The sequence below is a fragment of the Electrona antarctica genome, assembly GCF_951216825.1.
Source record: "Electrona antarctica genome assembly, chromosome: 17".
Lineage (NCBI taxonomy): Eukaryota > Metazoa > Chordata > Actinopteri > Myctophiformes > Myctophidae > Electrona > Electrona antarctica.
Window position 1 is genome coordinate 38,625,520 of NC_136798.1, and position 23,226 is coordinate 38,648,745.

General features: G+C 47.2%; 1 protein-coding gene across 1 annotated transcript in view; it reads left to right on the plus strand.

The window, feature by feature from the left end:
* Window positions 1-22,380, plus strand: part of LOC306940665 (serine/threonine-protein kinase PAK 6-like) — a 58,290-nt gene extending 35,910 nt beyond the window's left edge. Inside the window, exons 6-12 of the mRNA XM_079525772.1 lie at window positions 912-1,353; window positions 1,913-2,235; window positions 5,156-5,289; window positions 14,278-14,404; window positions 15,502-15,627; window positions 20,668-20,802; window positions 21,637-22,380. Of these exons, the coding sequence (XP_079381898.1) occupies window positions 912-1,353; window positions 1,913-2,235; window positions 5,156-5,289; window positions 14,278-14,404; window positions 15,502-15,627; window positions 20,668-20,802; window positions 21,637-21,804 (1,455 nt within the window). The 3' untranslated portion in view covers window positions 21,805-22,380. The remainder of the gene's footprint in view (window positions 1-911; window positions 1,354-1,912; window positions 2,236-5,155; window positions 5,290-14,277; window positions 14,405-15,501; window positions 15,628-20,667; window positions 20,803-21,636) is intronic.
* The last annotated feature ends 846 nt before the right edge of the window (window positions 22,381-23,226 follow it).

Sequence of the window (23,226 nt, forward strand, 5' to 3'; positions counted from 1 at the left end):
GACACTTTTGTTTTGTATTGAACTCATTGATGAGTTTTTACATTTTTCATTTTTGTTTTGCTGGTGAAAACTGACCTGTGAGTACAAAGCCATTGACGGTCACATTATTATTGCGTCATCAATATCGCAAAATAATCTGTATTATTTTGAGACCAATCCGATACCGATATGGCATTTTTATGGCCAATATATGCTACCGATTATATTGTCCCTATTCATAATGTCTCTGTCTCTCAGATGTCTCCATAACGTCTCTGTCTCTCAGATGTCTCCATAACGTCTCTGTCTCTCAGATGTCTTCATAACGTCTCTGTCTGTGTCTCTCAGATGTCTCCATAACGTCTCTGTCTGTGTCTCTCAGATGTCTCCATAACGTCTCTGTCTGTGTCCCTCAGATGTCTCCATAACGTCTCTGTCTCTGTCCCTCAGATGTCTCCATAACGTCTCTGTCTGTGTCCCTCAGATGTCTCCATAACGTCTCTGTCCCTCAGATGTCTCCATAATGTCTCTGTCTCTGTCCCTCAGATGTCTCGATAATGTCTCTGTCCCTCAGATGTCTTCATAACGTCTCTGTCTCTGTCCCTCAGATGACTCCATAACGTCTCTGTCTGTGTCTCTCAGATGTCTCCATAACGTTTCTGTCCCTCAGATGTCTCCATAACGTCTCTGTCCCTCAGATGTCTCCATAACGTTTCTGTCCCTCAGATGTCTCCATAACGTCTCTGTCCCTCAGATGTCTCCATAATGTCTCTGTCTCTGTCCCTCAGATGTCTCCATAACGTCTCTGTCCCTCAGATGTCTCCATAATGTCTCTGTCCCTCAGATGTCTCCATAACATCTCTGTCCCTCAGATGTCTCCATAACATCTGTCTGTGTCCCTCAGACGTCCTTATAATGTCTCTGTCCCTCAGATGTCCTCCATGACGCCCAGTGGTCTTCCTCTCCCCAACGGCACCAGCAGTCCCATCGTAGGGCGACCTCCACCGCGCTCCTCCTCCTCCACCTTCGCCGCCGGAATCTCTCCCATCCTGACGCGCCCCGCCCCCCAGCCTCACAGCTCCGCCCCCAACAACAAACCGCCCAGCCCCTCCCCCACGTTGCGCCCCTCCCCCACCGGCTCCTCCACCTGCTCTGCGTCGACGGCGGCCAGATCCACCCAGACCCCCAGAACCTCCGACCAGCTCTCTAGACTGTCAGACCTGCAGACCCCCAGACCCACAGAACACACATCCAGACCCACAGAACACACATCCAGACCCACAGACCACACATCCAGACCCACAGACCACACATCCAGACCCACAGACCACACATCCAGACCTACAGATCCGCTCTCCAGACTTCCAGACCAAGGTTATCATATGTTTTGCATTTTTTTTCTCCACTTTGTTTTCACTTTTTGTTTTTAATTTAATTTAAAGTTTAGTTTTGAAGTGGGTTTGCTAGATTTGTTTTTTTTGAGTGGTGTAAACCACTCCTACAACTGGCTTTGTTAGTCTGTGCAGAAAAAATGAGCATGGTTGCTATGTTCACCCTGTTCACCCGGGTGTGATTTCATTACGTCAGACATGATTTCATTACGTCAGACAGGCTATATAAGACCTTACACCACTCAGTTCACACGGGTGTGATTTTTATGTTGTGAAAAGATTTTGTTTTAATTACATTTGGCTTGAGTGGATAGTCGGACAGCGGTGAGGTTCAAAAAGCTCAGAAACGTTGTGAAAACAGCAGATCAGGCTTAAAGTTACAAACCTTTATAACAGTCTAAGTCCACACTATTGATCCATAATATATAAATGATAGATAAGGGTTCAGGACAACGAGGCCTTTTCGTGGAGGGGTCAGTCTGAAATTTGGACTTAGACTGTTTTATCGTCTGTGGTACTCAACTAATGTAACCCTGTTCCAGACCACATCCCCAGACTTCCAGACCACGCGGCCAGACCTCCGGACGACACCTCCAAACCTCCAGAGCAGACCTCCAGGCCCCCGGAGAAGACCCCCGCCACGGGGGACCCTCCCGGCAAGGTGACCCATGAGCAGTTCAAGGCGGCGCTGCAGATGGTGGTGGACAAGGGGGACCCCCGGACGAGCCTGGAGAACTTTGTGAAGATCGGCGAGGGGTCCACGGGGGTGGTCTGCATCGCCCGGGAGAAGCAGAGCGGCCGCCAGGTGGCCGTGAAGATGATGGACCTGAAGAAACAGCAGCGGCGGGAGCTGCTCTTTAACGAGGTTAGACAGGGAGGGGCTGCTCTTTAACGAGGTTAGACAGGGAGGGGAGCTGCTCTTTAACGAGGTTAGACAGGGAGGGGCTGCGAGGTTAGACAGGGAGGGGAGCTGCTCTTTAACGAGGTTAGACAGGGAGGGGCTGTTCTTTAACGAGGTTAGACAGGGAGGGGCTGCTCTTTAACGAGGTTAGACAGGGAGGTGAGCTGCTCTTTAACGAGGTTAGACAGGGAGGGACTGCTCTTTAACGAGGTTAGACAGGGAGGGGAGCTGCTCTTTAACGAGGTTAGACAGGGAGGTGCTGTTCTTTAACGAGGTTAGACAGGGAGGGGCTGCTCTTTAACGAGGTTAGACAGGGAGGGGCTGCTCTTTAACGAGGTTAGACAGGGAGGGGCTGTTCTTTAACGAGGTTAGACAGGGAGGGGAGCTGCACTTTAACGAGGTTAGACAGGGAGGTGCTGTTCTTTAACGAGGTTAGACAGGGAGGGGCTGCTCTTTAACGAGGTTAGACAGGGAGGGGCTGCTCTTTAACGAGGTTAGACAGGGAGGTGCTCTTCTTTAACGAGGTTAGACAGGGAGGAGCTGCTCTTTAACGAGGTTAGACAGGGAGGGGCTTCTCTTTAACGAGGTTAGACAGGGAGGGGCTGTTCTTTAACGAGGTTAGACAGGGATGGGAGCTGCTCTTTAACGAGGTTAGACAGGGAGGTGCTGTTCTTTAACGAGGTTAGACAGGGAGGGGCTGCTCTTTAACGAGGTTAGACAGGGAGGGGCTGCTCTTTAACGAGGTTAGACAGGGAGGGGCTGTTCTTTAACGAGGTTAGACAGGGAGGAGCTGCTCTTTAACGAGGTTAGACAGGGAGGGGCTGTTCTTTAACGAGGTTAGACAGGGAGGGGAGCTGCTCTTTAACGAGGTTAGACAGGGAGGGGCTGTTCTTTAACGAGGTTAGACAGGGAGGGGCTGCTCTTTAACGAGGTTAGACAGGGAGGGGAGCTGCTCTTTAACGAGGTTAGTCAGGGAGGGGAGCTGCTCTTTAACGAGGTTAGACAGGGAGGGGCTGTTCTTTAACGAGGTTAGACAGGGAGGGGAGCTGCTCTTTAACGAGGTTAGACAGGGAGGGGCTGCTCTTTAACGAGGTTAGACAGGGGAGGGGCTGTTCTTTAACGAGGTTAGACAGGGAGGGGCTGCTCTTTAACGAGGTTAGACAGGGAGGGGAGATGATCTTTAACAAGGTTAGGCAGGGATGGGAGGAGCTGCTCTAGGGGAGATTGTGGCGCCAGTGCCAGAGAAATGCGCGAAAAACCAAAGAAGAAGAGCCCGCTGACCAACCAAGGATAGTCTAAGAAGGATGAGACGCGAAGACCGTACGGGCGACGCCATGTTGCTTATGGTGCTCCATGGAAGGAAAGAAACATGCGCAGTTGAGACCAAGGAAGCTGAACGCGGAAGTGTTGGCTGCATATAGCCCATTGCGCATGTTTCTTTCCTTCCAAAGCAACATGGCGTCGCCCGTACGGTCTTCGCGTCTCATCCTTCTTAGACTATCCTTGTGACCAACCAGGAAGTGTAGCCCTGCACAGCTGTAGTGTAGCCTCGCTCTAGGAGGAGTAACATCACCCAGGGGATTGTTTTGATCGGTGCAAGCTGGTTTTAATGTTTTATAAGCTCCTAAACATCGTAGTTTGGCCCATTTTGAGCAGAAAAAGGACTAATAAGCACGGATGGATTGGATGTAGGTTTTACCAAGTGAGTAAATAATAAATAGCCTACATTTTAAATAAAAATAAAAATTCAGGATTTAATGCTTAATCAAATCTCGTAATCTCATTATCTCATTCTGGCACATATTGAGTTAATGCAAACATGACCCGCTTTAATTACTTGATGACTAGTATTAAAATGTTATTGTCTTTTTTTATGTCCAATGTATTTGTATTTAGTTAATAAAGTTAACGTCTATAATTAAAGGCATTTGAAATTAAATAACAATGCTAATTCTCAGGATACCATTTAAAAAATTGCAAACAATAATTCCGGATTTCAATTCAAATATAGAAAAACAATAGCAGATCTACAAGCTTTTGAGCTTGTAGATTTCCTTTTTGCAAACGACAACCCACCTCATCCCCTAACCCTAACCTAACCATAACCGCAAGCACGGGAGCAGACGCTAGTCTGACATATGGACGCATGTCGGACTAATGCTCTGTCGGAATTACATGTGGTCCCCAGTAAGGGTGTTGTGGCCCTCTGGAGTGAGTGTGGAAATATAGTGGCCCTCTGGAGTGAGTGTGGAAATATAGTGGCCCTCTCCATCATTAAAGTTTCCCACCCCTATCTGCTAAAGCTTTCACTTTGGACATACTACTGAGGTTAGGAAATCACCCCATCTGGTGGCCAAGCAGATTTACTACACACCCTTTCCCCGAGGGGCCTTGAGATCAGTTTTACAGTCTAACCACTTTAATATAATGCATATGTCTGCTATTAAAATGGCGCACGCACGCACGCACGCACGCACGCACGCACACACACACACACACACACACACACACACACACACACACACACAGCCTATATACTGTATATATACAAATAGCCCTAGCTGAAGGCCTAGCTAGCAAGTAGAAAAACATCAAAATAAAATAAAACATATTTACACATATTTACACATAGCATATCCATTCAAACAAGTGTGTGAGCATAGCAGCTGGTGGTAGCCTACAGTATACAGTACTGTACAGTAGGCCTACTATATTTCTGTAGAGCCAATCGGTTTGGCTGAGTGATACATGGGTCATTAATTAGACCCCCGCTTGGGGGCATGGTCAGTGTCACCCTCACCCCTGCACCCCCCCTTTTATCTGACGGTCTGATGTTGGCAGATATATGAAGTACACTAATACAAATGTTGTGTGTTTATTCCAGGTGGTAATCATGCGGGACTACAGACACGTCAACGTGGTGCAGATGTTCCGCAGTGCTCTGGTCGGAGAGGAACTCTGGGTAATCATGGAGTATCTGCAGGGCGGGGCGCTCACCAACATCGTCAACGAAACCAGGTTAGAGCCATTACCACCAGTCACCAGCAGGTGGCGATAGAGCCATGACCACCAGTCACCAGTAACCAGGTTAGAGCCATGACCTCCAGTCACCACTAGGTGGCGTTACAGCCATGACCACCAGTCACCAGTAGGTGGCTAGAGCCATGACCTCCAGTCACCAGTAACCAGGTTAGAGCCATGACCTCCAGTCACCAGTAAGCAGGTTAGAGCCATGACCTCCAGTCACCAGCAGGTGGCGTTAGAGCCATGACCACCAGTCACCAGTAGGTGGCGTTAGAGCCATGACCACCAGTCACCAGTAGGTGGCGTTAGAGCCATGACCACCAGTCACTAGCAGGTGGCGTTAGAGCCATGTCCACCAGTCACCACTAGGTGGTGTTAGAGCCATGACCTCCAGTCACCAACAGGTGGCGTTAGAGCCATGACCACCAGTCACCAGTAGGTGGCGTTAGAGCCATGTCCACCAGTCACCAGTAGGTGGCGTTAGAGCCATGTCCACCAGTCACCACAAGGTGGTGTTAGAGCCATGACCTCCAGTCACCAGCAGGTGGCGTTAGAGCCATGACCTCCAGTCACCAGCAGGTGGCGTTAGAGCCATGTCCACCAGTCCCCAGTAACCAAATTAGAGCCATGACCTCCAGTCTACCATGTGTTCCTTTTATTCCCATATATAGAGATCCATGATGTCATCAGCCCACATATGTAGATGTCTGTATCTTTCAGTCATTGTCCCTTTTATGTCCATATATGGAGATCCCTGATGTCATCAGTATGTGCCCATATTTGGGCATGCCCATATATGGAGCTGATTCGTGGTTTGTTTATGGTTGTGTTGTCATAGTGATGTGACCGTAGTTTGTTGGTTGTAATTTGTATGTAGTTTGTTTATGTTGTCATAGTTACGTAGTTTAGTTATGTTGTCATGGTGACATAGTTTGTTTATGTTGTCATGGTGATGTATATGCCCTTATATGGGTATGTTCCCTTTTGTCCCCATATATGGAGCTGACTGATTTGTTTGCGACTGATGCCATGACGACACATTCATGTTGGACTACCCACTCCATATGTGGGCGTAGCTGCATTGGGAACTCCTTTGGTGGAGTCATGGTGACATGAGCTGTGACGACGTGGTCCGCCCACCCGCCTGTCCTCTCTTAAAGGGATAGTTCACTCCCAAAATCACATGGAGAATTGAATTCATGAATATATATTGTTGAGGGGTGCTAGCCCCTCCTATAAACAGCTCTAGTGTAGATTCTGTCTGAACACAAACACTAAATGCCATTGACAATGATTGGAGAATTTATGTCATATGTGTCTGAGCAAATCGGCAAATGATATGTCGGAGGGCAGTTTTTCCCCACACTCAAACACACTTGCCCGTCGGGCAACCTGAAAGCAAACTCCACCTGCGCAAACGTTTTATTGGCTTGCCACGCGGGCAGTCGGGCATCCGTTTGTCAACCCATTTTTGCCAAAAAACACATTTACACTATGAATATAGTTAATATAATTTATTTTGGTGCTTTATGACATCGTTAAATACTTCAGTTGTGTTTACATAAACAGAGGTGGCACCACCAATGTGGACAGTGGATAATATACCAGTTAAAGATCATAACAAAAATAACATTTGTTTAATTGAAAAAGTTCCATAGATTTAATTTAATCCATTAAGACCTGGAACGCATCTGTGTCACCGTAGCTTTTAACCACTTTAACCATTATTCTATTGAAAAATAACAGATCTACAAGCTCATATTGCGGCACCGAGCACCACCCTACGACTTGTAGATCTGCTGTTTTTGAAAAATCGAGAAAATGTGTGCAAATCTTTAAATATATATATTATTTTCAGATGGGGGTTGGCGGCCGATTAAATATAATTTTTGAAGTCCTTGACATGAAATAGTTTAAGAAACCACGAAATAGAAAAATAGTTTTTTCAGAAAACAGTTTTCTGTTTCAAGAAGACAGTTCTAGAAGGATCCGGAGCCTAATGGTGGCACTGTGAGTGATGGCCTGCTCGGCCTGCTCCTGGGCCTTGCGGTTCTCCCGTATGGCCTTCTCCACCTCGGCCTGCAGGTGGCGCAGGTCGTCCTCGTGCTTCTTCCTCTGCTCGACGATGCTGCAGGTGTTCTGCGTGCACTCTGCGGCGGCTGCGGTCAGCTCCCGCTCCGCCTGCTTCCTGCCGCGCTCCGTCCGCTCCAGCGCCGCCCTCAGCAGCTCCAGCTCCGCCTGGACCGAGTCGAAGCGACGTTCCAGCAGAGCCACGTTCTCCTTCAGGTCCTCGTCGGTATCGTCCAACACCGACGGATCGCTCAGGAATGCCCGGAGGCTCTTCAGCTGCTTCTGGGCGTCGACCGCCTGCCGCTCGGCTCGGCTCAGCTGGATCTCCATCTCGTCGAGGTCGCCCTCCATCGTCTTCTTCACCCTCCTGGCCTCTGCCTCCAGGGAGGACCGCAGGGACTCCGCCGTGCCTCGGTAGCTCCTCACCGACGACCGAATGGAGTCGACGATTGTCTGGTAATTCCCCAGAGAGGAACGTAGGGAATGGACCATTTTCTCGTAGTTCCACACGGAGGACTGAAGGGAATGAACCATCTTCCGCCGGTAGTTCCTCTTGTCCAGTCGCTCTAGTCTCGGCTGGATCTCTTCCATCTTCTTCCGAAGGTGTGAGAGAAACATCTTCGAGTCCTCCAGAGCGTCGCTCAGCTTGAATGTATGCTCCATGGTAGCCATTTCTTCGTAAGACGTTTCAGTTCTGCCTTTCTTCTCTGTCGAAAGATAGTCGGTCGCTGTGCTAGTGTGACGTCAGAGAGATGTAGTGGTTGTGTGACTGCGCTCCCCCACTTGGTATAAAACTGTGCCCATGTCATCCCAATGATGTCACTGTGACACAGCCATCACCATATAATCTAAACTAACTGTGTCAGCATGACATCAGACCCACACAAATCAGTCAACAAATTGTCTGTCTACCTGCATCCCTCCTATATCCATATATGGAGATCAGCTGTATCTGTCAGTCCTTGTCCCTTTTTTGTCCATATATGGAGAGCCCTGATGTCATCAGTATGTGCCCATATTTGGGCATGCCCATATATGGAGCTGATTCGTGGTTTGTTTATGCTTGTGTTGCCATAGTGACGTGGTGTAGTTTGTTGATGTTGTCATAGTGATGTAGTTTGTTTATGTTGTCATGGTGACGTAGTTTGTTTATGTTATGTTGTCATGGTTATTGACATGGCCGTTTTTTCTTTAACAATATATGCCCTTTTGTGCCCATATATGGAGCTGACAGATTTGTTTGCGACTAATCCCACCCTAAGCCTAACCATATGTATCCCGGACCCTAACCATGGCTGTTTTTAGCCCAAGGAGTGTTTTTTGTGTGCTTGGAATGTATTCAGAACCCCCTAGTTGGACAAGTCACATGCTACTTAACCCACCCCCCGCCGAACGCAGAGATCGCGACTTTTTATTAGTGTGGTTGCCCTAACAGGGCAACCAGACTATTGTAATCGTAACACTTTATTTCTTTTTACTGGAGTAACCTTTTTTTTGACGCACTACTCCACCCACTGTTTTGACTGTACGCACTTGAGCCATATCTCAAATTGACCGGCTTCATCGGGAAGGATGTGCTTGTATTTTTTTAAGAGAAATGTTGTATAGTTTAATTGATATGAATTTATTAGTGAATAGAATTTCCCCATTGACATGAATGGGAAAATGCGATTTTTCGCATTTTCTCACATTCAAGTATTTTTTCCTCAGAGACTGTAAGCACTATAGTTACAAAACTTGGAGGGTAGGTTCATAATAATTACTAAAATTAATCAACGTATAATGTTATCGGTCGGCCTCATGGTGGCGCTATAACAGCCCACTTTACGTTTTGGCTTATAACTCTTGAACCGTAGGTCGTAAAATCTAAATTATTTTTTCCCTGGCTTCCTTGGGTCATGACGCATCTCCCCATATAGGCCACGCCCATTTGCGTCATGATAGATTTTCCGCCATTTTGAATTTTCTCCAAAACACACTTTTGGCTCCTCCTCCTACAGATTTTGTCCAAATCTCACAAAAATCAGCACACATGATCTCCGGACCCATCCGATTACAACACCAACTGCAGAATTTTGGTAGTGCGTGTCGTTCGGCCGTAATCGTCGTCCGAAGATAGTAGGAGGGGCCTATTTTACAAAAAATGCCATAAATCACGAACAGAATGTCCCATCCATCCCAAATTGTAATCACATGTCGCGGGTGGTTCAATCAACCAAGTTCCAAAAGCAATTCTATTTTCATCCATAGGGGGCGCCGCAAATGCCAAAAAGTGTCACCGTATGGTGCAAAAACATTATTTTTGGGGGATAAATCCCCTCCGAATTACTTACACATGATCGCAGGGGTGACGTGACATTGTAATTGGCTGGCAATATCAGTGGGAGGGGCATATGTAAGCCACTGCGGCAACCACACTTTGCAATTTTTTAAAATTGCGACCTTTCTAGTTTTAATTGATCTGCCTGCCAAACGCGCCTTAGTCGCGAACGGGGGATTCCCCTCTTATATGTCAATTTCAACCCTTGGGCACCCATCGCTGTAAACCCCGAACGTCTACATGAAAAGACACCGCCACAGCACGTGATCAAAAACACCATGCCCAAAGTAGCCAATTGTATCGAGGAAAAGTCAAAACAAACAGCGAGAGAGAAAGAGAGTGCAGTGCGCTCCCTTTCTCTCTCTTCCGTGTGCTCACATGGAAAAGAGATCAGAGCAGTGAAAAGATATACTGACAGTTTTTTTTAGCGTTTTATTTAGTGTTAGGTAGTTAGTGAGTAATTACAGTTTAGCTTTAGTTTATATAGTTTTCAGTTTAGTTTATAGTATAGTATAGTATAGGTGTCGGAGAAGAGAGGAGAGAGGAGAAGAGCGCCGGCTACCTCTGATCTCACACACACAGTCACACACACACAGTCACACACACACACACACACACACACACACACACACACACACACACACACACACACACGTTTTACACACTAGTGTAGTGTAGTAAAGTTGACTATTTATATTATATTTATTTAGACAGACAGAGGTGTTGTGTTTGCGCCCGCAAGCACTGCCGTGTTAGCACAGGGGAGAGAGAGCGAGAGAGCGAGATAGAGAGAGAGAGGCGCAGGCCATGGGGAAACATACTGCCAAGCTCAAGAATGTGGATCCACGGCAGAGAACCATCCACGATGTGATGAAACTGGTGAACCGGCCTCCGGAGAAGATAAGTGAGCCTGCCCCCCCCGCCCCCACCCAACAAAAGAAAGAAGAGAGTCAAGAGATTGCCCTACCGAGTCCTCCAGAAAAAAAAACATCCCCGAGTCCAGCGAAGAGACCCCGTCCTGAGCGTCCACCAAAGAAGAAAGTGACCAAAACGTCCCGGTCGCCCCCCGATTACCCCCACCGGTGTCGGGAGTTGAGCAACCACAGCAAGCGGTTGTGAGTCCCTTACCCGCGCGTCCACAAAAAAAAAAGAAAGTGATCAAACCGTCCCCGATCGGCCCCCGATTTCCCCCATCGGCGTCGGGAGTTGAGCAAGAGGTTAGTCCCTTACCTGTGGATGTGCCCAGCGCCAATCTGTCCACAAAGGGGCTCCGGAGAACGACTCGGAAAACAAAAGTCCCCCGTTACGTTGTTGATCATGAAGAAACCGAGAGCGATTTGGACAGTGACCGGGAGTCCGGGACCCTGATGCTGACACATCGACCACCTAGATTCCAAGCCCCAGGCCTCCATGCCCATCGATGTACAACACTGGTATGTATAATTTGTTTATCTTATAAAGTAAAAGTATCCTCAAAACGCGCGCAGCCTGTGTGTGCATCTCTCTCCTTTCACTCGCCTATCCGCCTCCTCTGACGACTGAACAGAATCAGATCCCATGTCTGGGGGTTCGTCGGCAGGTAACCGGTCTGCACCCATTGGTTCCCAGATCGGTTACCATGCCGACGGCACGGCATGGTAACCATTCAGCTCCACTAACCCTGCCAAGCAATGGGATTAGATTAGCCTGCTCGGTGTTGCCAGGGTTTGTGAGAGAAATACGCAACTATGTCCAGGAAAGCAAGTCCAGCATATGGAAATATACAATATATAGGTCGAGTGCCTAGATACATCAGCTATTTGAAAATAGCAGATCTACAAGCTTACAGCGTGTCGCGTCGTGACGTGTTGTGAGGAGAGGAGACGAGAGCACCCCTTTAGGCAAGGAAATAATTGTGGGGTCCTTGAAATGAAAATAACTAAAACAAGCCCAAAGGTAGCTTATAAATACGCGGACATGGCAACCCTGGTATTCACTGTGTGAATAATGGGTGAGAGACCGTAGAATGAGGACATTCAGTGAGACATTCCTACTCAAGCAATGAGAGATATCAATTTTTTTGTATTGACCTGTGCTTTTGTCTGAAATGTACTGATTATACTTACTGTGAAATGAAACGATCAATCAATGTTTTTTTATTTTGTGTTACATGAAAATACAATGTAAACCTACACTAGAAAAAGGCCTGCCCGGTGTTGCCAGGTTTTGTGAGAGAAATAAGCAACCAGGTCCAGGAAAGCGAGACCAGAATAAACAACTATGCATTGCATTATATAGGGTGCGTGGCCAGTATAATTGAATTACATCAGCTATTTGAAAATAGCAGATCTACAAGCTCACAACGCGACGCGTCGTGACGTGTTGTGAGGAGAGGATAGGAGAGCTGTGGTCCTTGACGTGAAAATAAATAAAACAAGCCCAAAGGTAGCTTATAAATAAGCAGACATGGCAACCCTGGTATAAATTATACTGTGTGTGTGATATAACCTGACTCCGCCAGATGGCGATGATAGACAACCCTGTGAAATGAAGACATTCCGTTTATTCATGAGATGGCCATCTCATGAATAAACGGTTTATTCATGAGATGGCCATCTCATGAATAAACGGAATGTCTTCATTTCACAGGGTTGTCTATCATCGCCATCTGGCGGAGTCAGGTTATATCACACACACAGTATAATTTATACCAGGGTTGCCATGTCTGCTTATTTATAAGCTACCTTTGGGCTTGTTTTATTTATTTTCACGTCAAGGACCACAGCTCTCCTATCCTCTCCTCACAACACGTCACGACGCGTCACGTTGTGAGCTTGTAGATCTGCTATTTTCAAATAGCTGATGTAATTCAATTATACTGGCCACGCACCCTATATAATGCAATGCATAGTTGTTTATTCTGGTCTCGCTTTCCTGGACCTGGTTGCTTATTTCTCTCACAAAACCTGGCAACACCGGGCAGGCCTTTTTTTTATTTCAGATGATGAGTGTGCTGATGGGGAAGCTGGGAAGCTGGTGTCACATTCTTCACAATCAATTCCATGCTGTATTTTTGTTGGTACTGTATAAATACAGGCCACAGCATTGCAGTACGGTACAGTACAGTACAGTACAGTACAGTACAGTATGGTACGGTACAGTATGGTACGGTACAGTATGGCACGGTACAGTACAGCACATTACAGTACAGTACGGTACGGTACGGTACGGTACAGTACAGTATGGTACGGTACAGTATGACACAGTACGGTACGGTACAGTACAGTACAGTACAGTACAGTACAGTACAGTACGGTACGGTACGGTACGGTATGGTATGGTATGGTACAGTACAGTACAGTACAGTATGGCACAGTACAATACGGTACAGTATTGCACAGAACAGCACAGTATGGTAGAGTACAGTATGCTAGTTATATATAATACATGACTTTGAATGTAAAACTATATATATATATATATATATATATATATATATATATATATTTTTATATATGTATAGTAAAGTTGAAGTGTGATATGTGTGTGTGTGGCTACAATAAAAGGGTCACTGTCAGATCACAGTGCTGTCTATTCTATTCCCTATTCCCATGTTATTCCCATGTTATTGGACGAAGCGGTATTCAACTGTGAATAATTACATAATGGAGCATGGTAGAAACTCATTTTGTGAACATGCCATATATCAAATGAAAGATTAGGATGTCCACTTGAATACAAAAAAAAGCACGAGTTTCTAGCATGTACCATGTGAAATTATAAGCTGTCAAAAATAATTTGGTGTCACTCGTTCTGTCACTCTTGAAATACCATGCTGTATTCTGAGCCTGCTATGTACATAATGGAACATAATGGAATAGTTTTCTTTTTTTCACAGTAAAGTAGACAACATTATCTTTCATTTGATATATGGCATGGGTATGTAGCCATAATAGAACCTAGCCTATAGCTAACTGAAACTAACTGAAACTTTAGATGCTTGTAACTTTTTATTTTGAAAAATATGCAAAAAACCCCACAATGTATTCAAGTGTTTCCTGCAACATGACAGAGTTATATCAACTCAGTTTATTTTTTCTATGAAAGAAAACTGTATTCTTCTTTCTTTGATATATTCCGTGTCCTAATAGACCCACCAGAGAATATTCTATAAATAAAAAGGTTGGTATGCCAATCTGCATTGGCATACCAACAGTAGGTTTTGAAAAACCTCCGGCGGGTAATGGGTTAAAGCATAATGAAGTTTTGACATTTTTGCCTTATATAGGTTGTTAATGGTATTGTCACAGAGAGTTCTTCCTCAGGTGATTGAATCATACTGATGCAGAACAATGCCTACCGATGTAATGTAACTGGTGCAGGTTAGTGTCCACAGCCCCCCCTCTGAAACACAGTGAATAGACATCTTATAATGAGCATTAGTGAGAACCATTTCATTTGAAATTAATGTTGACAATGGGTGAAGATGTCCTAAACATTTAATACAAATGTACGTACTTCTGCCACCGTGTGTGCGCACACGTGTGTGTGTGTCTGTGCGTGTGTGTGTGTGTGTGTGTGTGTGTGTGTGTGTGCGTGTGTGTGTGTGTTAGGTTGGACGAGGAGCAGATAGCCACGGTGTGCGAGGCTGTCCTTCAAGCGCTGGCGTATCTTCACTCTCAGGGAGTGATCCATAGAGACATCAAGAGTGACTCCATTCTGCTGACGCTGGACGGCAGGGTAATGCCACACACACACACACACACACACACACACACACACACACACACACTCACCACCTGTGCGCAACCTAACACACACAAACACACACACGCACATATTAACTGTATATGATGTCGGGTGTGCCAGTACAGTACAGTGACAGTACAGTAGAGCAGGGGTTCTCAACCCGTGGGTCGCGACCCCTCGGGGGGTCGCCAAATTATTTTGGGGGGTCCCCAAATTATTATTATTTTTTACTTTTTTTTTTGCAACTGAATGGCTGGAAAATGGAAATGAAGAGTACACATAGTACGTGCATACACCTTCCGTAATGATTATATCTGGTTTCAGTATTTATTTATGGTGTATTGTCTCTATTATTAAGGTTATTGTAGCAGTCAAATTATATTGGGGGTCGGGAGGGGGCGGGGCGGGGGTCCCGAGACATTACCAAAGCATTTCCGGGGGTCCCCGGCCAAAAAGGTTGAGAACCCCTGCTGTAGAGGGTACAGTAGAGGGACCGGCACACGGTCATTTCTCAACCGTTTCGGACGCGGGGCGGCACGCTGGAACCGGCCCAGCCCCCTGGGCGCGTTCCTGGGGGTCTGGAACTCCCCCCCCCCCCCCCCCTGGGAACCCCCACACGGAGTTGCACCACTCACTTCACATGGGTGTGATTTTTCTTCTTTCTATCATTATTTGATCGGCCCAAGAATTGGCTTTGTCCGAGGCTTAGAAAAGGTCTTTAAATACATACTTTTTGAAACGTCTATGGGAAAAATGAATGGGAAATTCTCTTCCGAGTTCTGTCGTCGGGCGCGGGACTATATGTGACGCTCTATACCAAGCTGTTAGATTCTGAACAGTTATTTGAAGATTATATTGAAAAATAGCAGATCTACAAGCTCATAGCGCGCCGCGCTATGAGCTTGTAGGTCTGCTATTTCTTTTTTTATCGTAAAAATGTGGCGCAAATCTTTGAATGTATATTCTTTCAGAGCGAACGTTTTTAACTCGGGTCTAAATCGGATAAAGATTTACCTTTTGGCACAAATGATAACAAAAATCATCTTCCTTTTACTCTTCCTGCTCCTTCGCTCTAACCGACTCCTCAGATCAAGCTGTCAGATTTTGGCTTCTGTGCTCAGATCAGCGCCGAGGTGTCCAAGAGGAAGTCTCTGGTCGGCACGCCCTACTGGATGGCTCCCGAGGTCATCGCCAAGACGCCGTACGGAACCGAGGTAACCATGCAGACAGAGGGCAGTATTATGCGTGTCTTAAATACCAGGTCTTATAAGACCTGGAGGCGTGATCAATGCCATTTGGCTATTCTGAGTGGCCAAACAGCATTGACCACGCCTCCAGGTCTTAAGTTAAGTAATAAGACCTGGTACTTAAGACACGCATAATACTGCCCAGACTGTCTATAGGACCGGGGTGGGCAACTTTGACGATGGAGAGGGCCACTATAGTTCCACACTCACTCCAGAGGGCCACTATAGTTCCACACTCACTCCAGAGGGCCACTATAGTTCCACACTCACTCCAGAGGGCCACTATAGTTCCACACTCACTCCAGAGGGCCACTATAGTTCCACACTCACTCCAGAGGGCCACTATAGTTCCACACTCACTCCAGAGGGCCACTATAGTTCCACATCCACACTCACTCCAGAGGGCCACTATAGTTCCACACTCACTCCAGAGGGCCACTATAGTTCCACACTCACTCCAGAGGGCCACTATAGTTCCACATCCACACTCACTCCAGAGGGCCACTATAGTTCCACACTCACTCCAGAGGGCCACTATAGTTCCACACTCACTCCAGAGGGCCACTATAGTTCCACACTCACTCCAGAGGGCCACTATAGTTCCACACTCACTCCAGAGGGCCACTATAGTTCCACACTCACTCCAGAGGGCCACTATAGTTCCACACTCACTCCAGAGGGCCACTATAGTTCCACACTCACTCCAGAGGGCCACTATAGTTCCACATCCACACTCACTCCAGAGGGCCACTATAGTTCCACACTCACTCCAGAGGGCCACTATAGTTCCACACTCACTCCAGAGGGCCACTATAGTTCCACACTCACTCCAGAGGGCCACTATAGTTCCACACTCACTCCAGAGGGCCACTATAGTTCCACACTCACTCCAGAGGGCCACTATAGTTCCACACTCACTCCAGAGGGCCACTATAGTTCCACACTCAGTCCAGAGGGCCACTATAGTTCCATACTCACTCCAGAGGGCCACTATAGTTCCACACTCACTCTAGAGGGCCACTATAGTTCCACACTCACTCCAGAGGGCCACTATAGTTCCACATACTCACTCCAGAGGGCCACTATAGTTCCACACTCACTGGGTCGCTATTGTTCCACACTCACTCCAGAGGGCCACTATAGTTCCACACTCACTCCAGAGGGCCACTATAGTTCCACATACTCACTCCAGAGGGCCACTATAGTTCCACACTCACTCCAGAGGGTCGCTATTGTTCCACACTCACTCCAGAGGGCCGCTATTGTTCCACACTCACTCCAGAGGGCCACTATAGTTCCACACTCACTCCAGAGGGCCACTATAGTTCCACACTCACTCCAGAGGGCCACTATAGTTCCACACTCACTCCAGAGGGCCGCTATTGTTCCACACTCACTCCAGAGGGCCACTATAGTTCCACACTCACTCCAGAGGGCCACTATAGTTCCATACTCACTCCAGAGGGCCACTATAGTTCCACATCCACACTCACTCCAGAGGGCCACTATAGTTCCACACTCACTCCAGAGGGCTACTATAGTTCCACACTCACTCCAGAGGGCCACTATAGTTCCACACTCACTCCAGAGGGCCACTATAGTTCCACACTCACTCCAGAGGGCTACTATAGTTCCACATCCACACTCACTCCAGAGGGCCACTATAGTTCCACACTCACTCCAGAGGGCCACTATAGTTCCACACTCACTCCAGAGGGCCACTATTGTTCCACACTCACTCCAGAGGGCCACTATTGTTCCACACTCACTCCAGAGGGCTACTATAGTTCCACACTCACTCCAGAGGGCCACTATAGTTCCACACTCACTCCAGAGGGCCACTATAGTTCCACACTCACTCCAGAGGGCTACTATAGTTCCACATCCACACTCACTCCAGAGGGCCACTATAGTTCCACACTCACTCCAGAGGGCCACTATAGTTCCACACTCACTCCAGAGGGCCACTATTGTTCCACACTCACTCCAGAGGGCCACTATTGTTCCACACTCACTCCAGAGGGCCACTATAGTTCCACACTCACTCCAGAGGGCCACTATTGTTCCACACTCACTCCAGAGGGCCACTATAGTTCCACACTCACTCCAGAGGGCCACTATAGTTCCACATCCACACTCACTCCAGAGGGCCACTATAGTTCCACACTCACTCCAGAGGGCCACTATAGTTCCACACTCACTCCAGAGGGCCACTATAGTTCCACACTCACTCCAGAGGGCCACTATAGTTCCACACTCACTCCAGAGGGCCACTATAGTTCCACACTCACTCCAGAGGGCCACTATAGTTCCACACTCAGTCCAGAGGGCCACTATAGTTCCATACTCACTCCAGAGGGCCACTATAGTTCCACACTCACTCTAGAGGGCCACTATAGTTCCACACTCACTCCAGAGGGCCACTATAGTTCCACATACTCACTCCAGAGGGCCACTATAGTTCCACACTCACTGGGTCGCTATTGTTCCACACTCACTCCAGAGGGCCACTATAGTTCCACACTCACTCCAGAGGGCCACTATAGTTCCACATACTCACTCCAGAGGGCCACTATAGTTCCACACTCACTCCAGAGGGTCGCTATTGTTCCACACTCACTCCAGAGGGCCGCTATTGTTCCACACTCACTCCAGAGGGCCACTATAGTTCCACACTCACTCCAGAGGGCCACTATAGTTCCACACTCACTCCAGAGGGCCACTATAGTTCCACACTCACTCCAGAGGGCCGCTATTGTTCCACACTCACTCCAGAGGGCCACTATAGTTCCACACTCACTCCAGAGGGCCACTATAGTTCCATACTCACTCCAGAGGGCCACTATAGTTCCACATCCACACTCACTCCAGAGGGCCACTATAGTTCCACACTCACTCCAGAGGGCTACTATAGTTCCACACTCACTCCAGAGGGCCACTATAGTTCCACACTCACTCCAGAGGGCCACTATAGTTCCACACTCACTCCAGAGGGCTACTATAGTTCCACATCCACACTCACTCCAGAGGGCCACTATAGTTCCACACTCACTCCAGAGGGCCACTATAGTTCCACACTCACTCCAGAGGGCCACTATTGTTCCACACTCACTCCAGAGGGCCACTATTGTTCCACACTCACTCCAGAGGGCTACTATAGTTCCACACTCACTCCAGAGGGCCACTATAGTTCCACACTCACTCCAGAGGGCCACTATAGTTCCACACTCACTCCAGAGGGCTACTATAGTTCCACATCCACACTCACTCCAGAGGGCCACTATAGTTCCACACTCACTCCAGAGGGCCACTATAGTTCCACACTCACTCCAGAGGGCCACTATTGTTCCACACTCACTCCAGAGGGCCACTATTGTTCCACACTCACTCCAGAGGGCCACTATAGTTCCACACTCACTCCAGAGGGCCACTATTGTTCCACACTCACTCCAGAGGGCCACTATTGTTCCACACTCACTCCAGAGGGCCACTATAGTTCCACACTCACTCCAGAGGGCCACTATTGCTCCACACTCACTCCAGAGGGCCACTATAGTTCCACACTCACTCCAGAGGGCCACTATAGTTCCACACTCACTCCAGAGGGCCACTATAGTTCCACACTCACTCCAGAGGGCCACTATAGTTCCACACTCACTCCAGAGGGCCACTATTGTTCCACACTCACTCCAGAGGGCCACTATTGTTCCACACTCACTCCAGAGGGCCACTATTGTTCCACACTCACTCCAGAGGGCCACTATAGTTCCACACTCACTCCAGAGGGCCACTATTGTTCCACACTCACTCCAGAGGGCCACTATTGTTCCACACTCACTCCAGAGGGCCACTATAGTTCCACACTCACTCCAGAGGGCCACTATTGTTCCACACTCACTCCAGAGGGCCACTATTGTTCCACACTCACTCCAGAGGGCCACTATAGTTCCACACTCACTCCAGAGGGCCACTATAATTCCACACTCACTCCAGAGGGCCACTATTGTTCCACACTCACTCCAGAGGGCCACTATAATTCCACACTCACTCCAGAGGGCCACTATTGTTCCACACTCACTCCAGAGGGCCACTATAATTCCACACTCACTCCAGAGGGCCACTATAATTCCACACTCACTCCAGAGGGCCCACATTGCATATTACTGTCGTAGCAAAAATAGCCGATCTACAAGCGGTGCGACGCGTTTTGACAGATGTTTTTGCTATATTTGAATTGAAATCCTGAATAATTGTTTTGCGGTATTTGAATTGGAATCCTGAAAAGTATTTTTCTAATTTAATTTCAAATGCTCTTTATTATGTTAACTTTATGAACTGAATACAAATTCATTGGACATAAAAAAAAAAAGACTAACATTTTAATACTAGTCATTAAGCTACTATAGACTGAAGTAATTAAAGCGGGTCATGTTTGGAATTGTAACTGTAACTGTACTGTAGCTGAAATCAATAATTAATCAATATTCTGATATTAACCTCAGGGCCACATTAAGTGAAGGTGAAGGCCGCATGTGGCCCCCGGGCCGCCAGTTGCCCATGTATGGTCTAGGACCCAGTGGTTCCCAGACTTTTCAGGCCGAGACCCAAAAGAGAGATTAGCCGTTTGCCCAAACTAGTAGCAAAACTGGTGCACAAACTAGTGAAAATAGCCGATCTACAAGCTCGGCTATTTTCACCACTCCTTAATATTTGTTTTCTAATTTCTTAGATTTTTCTTTTGTTTCTCCATGAAATTACTGAAAAGAAAATCATTGATTTTGATTTGAATTTTGAACTTTTTGCTTTTTGGGGAATGTTTTTTGAAAATGTTTTGAAATTATAATTCAAAACAAAATGTAGGAAACAAAAAATTAAGGAACCCATAAAAATGTGTCCGCGACCCACAAATAGGTCCCCGACCCACTGTATGGAAACTCTGACAAGACCGTGGCACTGGGCGATTTAAATGTCCATTTGTCTGGCATTGAATGAGTTCATGTTTTGCAGGTGGACGTGTGGTCTCTGGGCATCATGGTGGTAGAGATGGTGGACGGAGAACCTCCGTACTTCAGCGAGACTCCCGTGGCGGCCATGAAGAGACTGAGAGACGAGCCCGCCCCTACCGTCAGGAACCCACATAAGGTATGGCCCCGCCCCTAGAAGGTATGAGCCCGCCCCTACCGTCAGGAACCCACATAAGGTATGACCCCGCCCCCTAGAAGGTATGAGCCCGCCCCTACCGTCAGGAACCCACATAAGGTATGACCCCGCCCCCTAGAAGGTATGAGCCCGCCCCTACCGTCAGGAACCCACATAAGGTATGACCCCGCCCCCTAGAAGGTATGAGCCCGCCCCTACCGTCAGGAACCCACATAATAGGTATGATCCCCTGCCCAGAACCCATATAAGGTATGACCCCGCCCCTACTGTCAGGAAACCATATAAGGTATGACCCCGCCCCTACTGTCAGGAAACCATATAAGGTATGACCTCGCCCCTGATGTCAGGAACCCACATAAGGTATGCCCCCCCCTACCATCAAGAACCCACATAAAGTATGACCCCACCCCCTACCGTCAGGAACCTACATAAGGTATGACACCCCCCCCCCCCCCCCCTACTGCCATTAACCCATATAAGGTATGAGCCCACCCCTACCGACAGCAACCCACTCACAGAAGGTATGAGCCCGCCCCTACTGTCAGAACCCATATAAGGTATGAGCCCGCCCCCTACTGTCAGAACCCATATAAGGTATGAGCCCACTCCCTACTGTACGGATCCCAAACAAGGTATACTCGACATGCACAGTCCAGTGTTGATTTTCTCGACCAAAACTATGGCGAAAAATGTCTCACTACGACGCGTTGTGAGCTTTCAGACAAGTGAGCCAAGAATATCACATGAGTGAATCTAACACCTGTCTGTCTGTCTGTCTGTCTGTCTGTCTGTCTGTCTGTCTGTCTGCGTGGCCAGATATCTCCGGTACTAAAGGACTTCCTGTCGTGCATGTTGATGAGGGACACCAGGGGGCGCTCCAGCGCAGTGTCTTTGCTCCAGCATCCCTTCCTCCTGCAGGCAGCCTCACCCGACTGCCTGGTGCCTCTGGTGCAGCAGTACCGCAAACGCATGTCCACATGCTAGCACACACGCACGCACGCACACACACACACACACACACACACGCACGTACCCGACTGCCTGTTGCCTCTGGTGCAGCAGTACTGCAAACGCATGTCCACATGCTAGCACGCACGCACGCACGCACGCACGCACGCACGCACGCACGCACGCACGCACGCACCCGACTGCCTGGTGCCACTGGTGCAGCAGTACCGCAAACACATGTCCACATGCTAGCACGCACACACGCACGGACCCGACTGCCTAGTGCCTCTGGTGCAGCAATACAGCAAACACATGTCTACATGCTACTCGTACAGTACAGCAAACACATGCTCGCACGCACGCACGCACGCACGCGCACACACACACACATACACACACACAAGGAGAAATTCACCCAAAAGATGACTTATTTTCAATTACACACCCCACGAAGACCTGGAGATTTTCCTTTTCTTTTTGTCGCATTTCTAAGCCAATAATTTGATGATATATTATTTCTCTGTAATTTTGCCATACTTTATTCACTATATGACAATGTGTACATTGCTGTGTTAGTTGTGAATATGAGAATAAAACAAATGTCCCACCGTAGTGTTTAATGGTTATTTGGAGAAGAATATATCTGGAGGTTTACGGTTTCAAAATGCTCTTGCTCAATCATTTTTGTTATTTCTCATGGTTTCCGATGAGTTTCGCCTTTTTATTGTCGAAAACCATGGAAAACGACGTACATGTTTGCCTGAAAATGAATCTTTGAAATGTTTCATAGTTTTAGAAAGAATAGTGCTTTCAAATTTGTAATTTGTAATTTATAATCGGGTCAATGGCAGATTTTGGCACGTCAAAAAATCACTTTCATCTAGAAACTCCATTCACACTTGTTATAATTCAGCTTACTGTGGAAACACATGCTGGAACTTTTTACTTTGAAATGTTTTGTTGTTTTTTTGTTCTTTAACTTAAACGCCCAATGCACATGGTGGACCCTATTGTACACAAGTGTAATGCTTTATGGTGTTGTCAACAGTTAACACTTTTGCAGTTTTGTATTGAGTTGTGTTTGAAATGTACTGTAATTCTCCAATCTGTTCATAAATTCTTCAATCAATCAATCAATCATGCATTCTCAATGGCAATAGCACAAACTTTTGGCATGCTACTAGTCCTACCTAGAAACCCCATTCGGACCTATTTAGGTTCATCTTACGGTGGACATGTTTGCCTGAAAAGGAATCTTTGAAATGTTTCATAGATTTAGAAATATAGTGCTTTCAAATTTGAGAAATTTATAATGGGGCTCAATGGCAGACTATGGTACGTCAAAAAAGCACTTTCACCTAGAAACTCCATTCACACTTTTTATAATTCAGCTTACTGTGGAGACACATGCTGGAACTTTTTACTTGGAAATGTTTTGTAGTTTCTGAGTTATTTAAC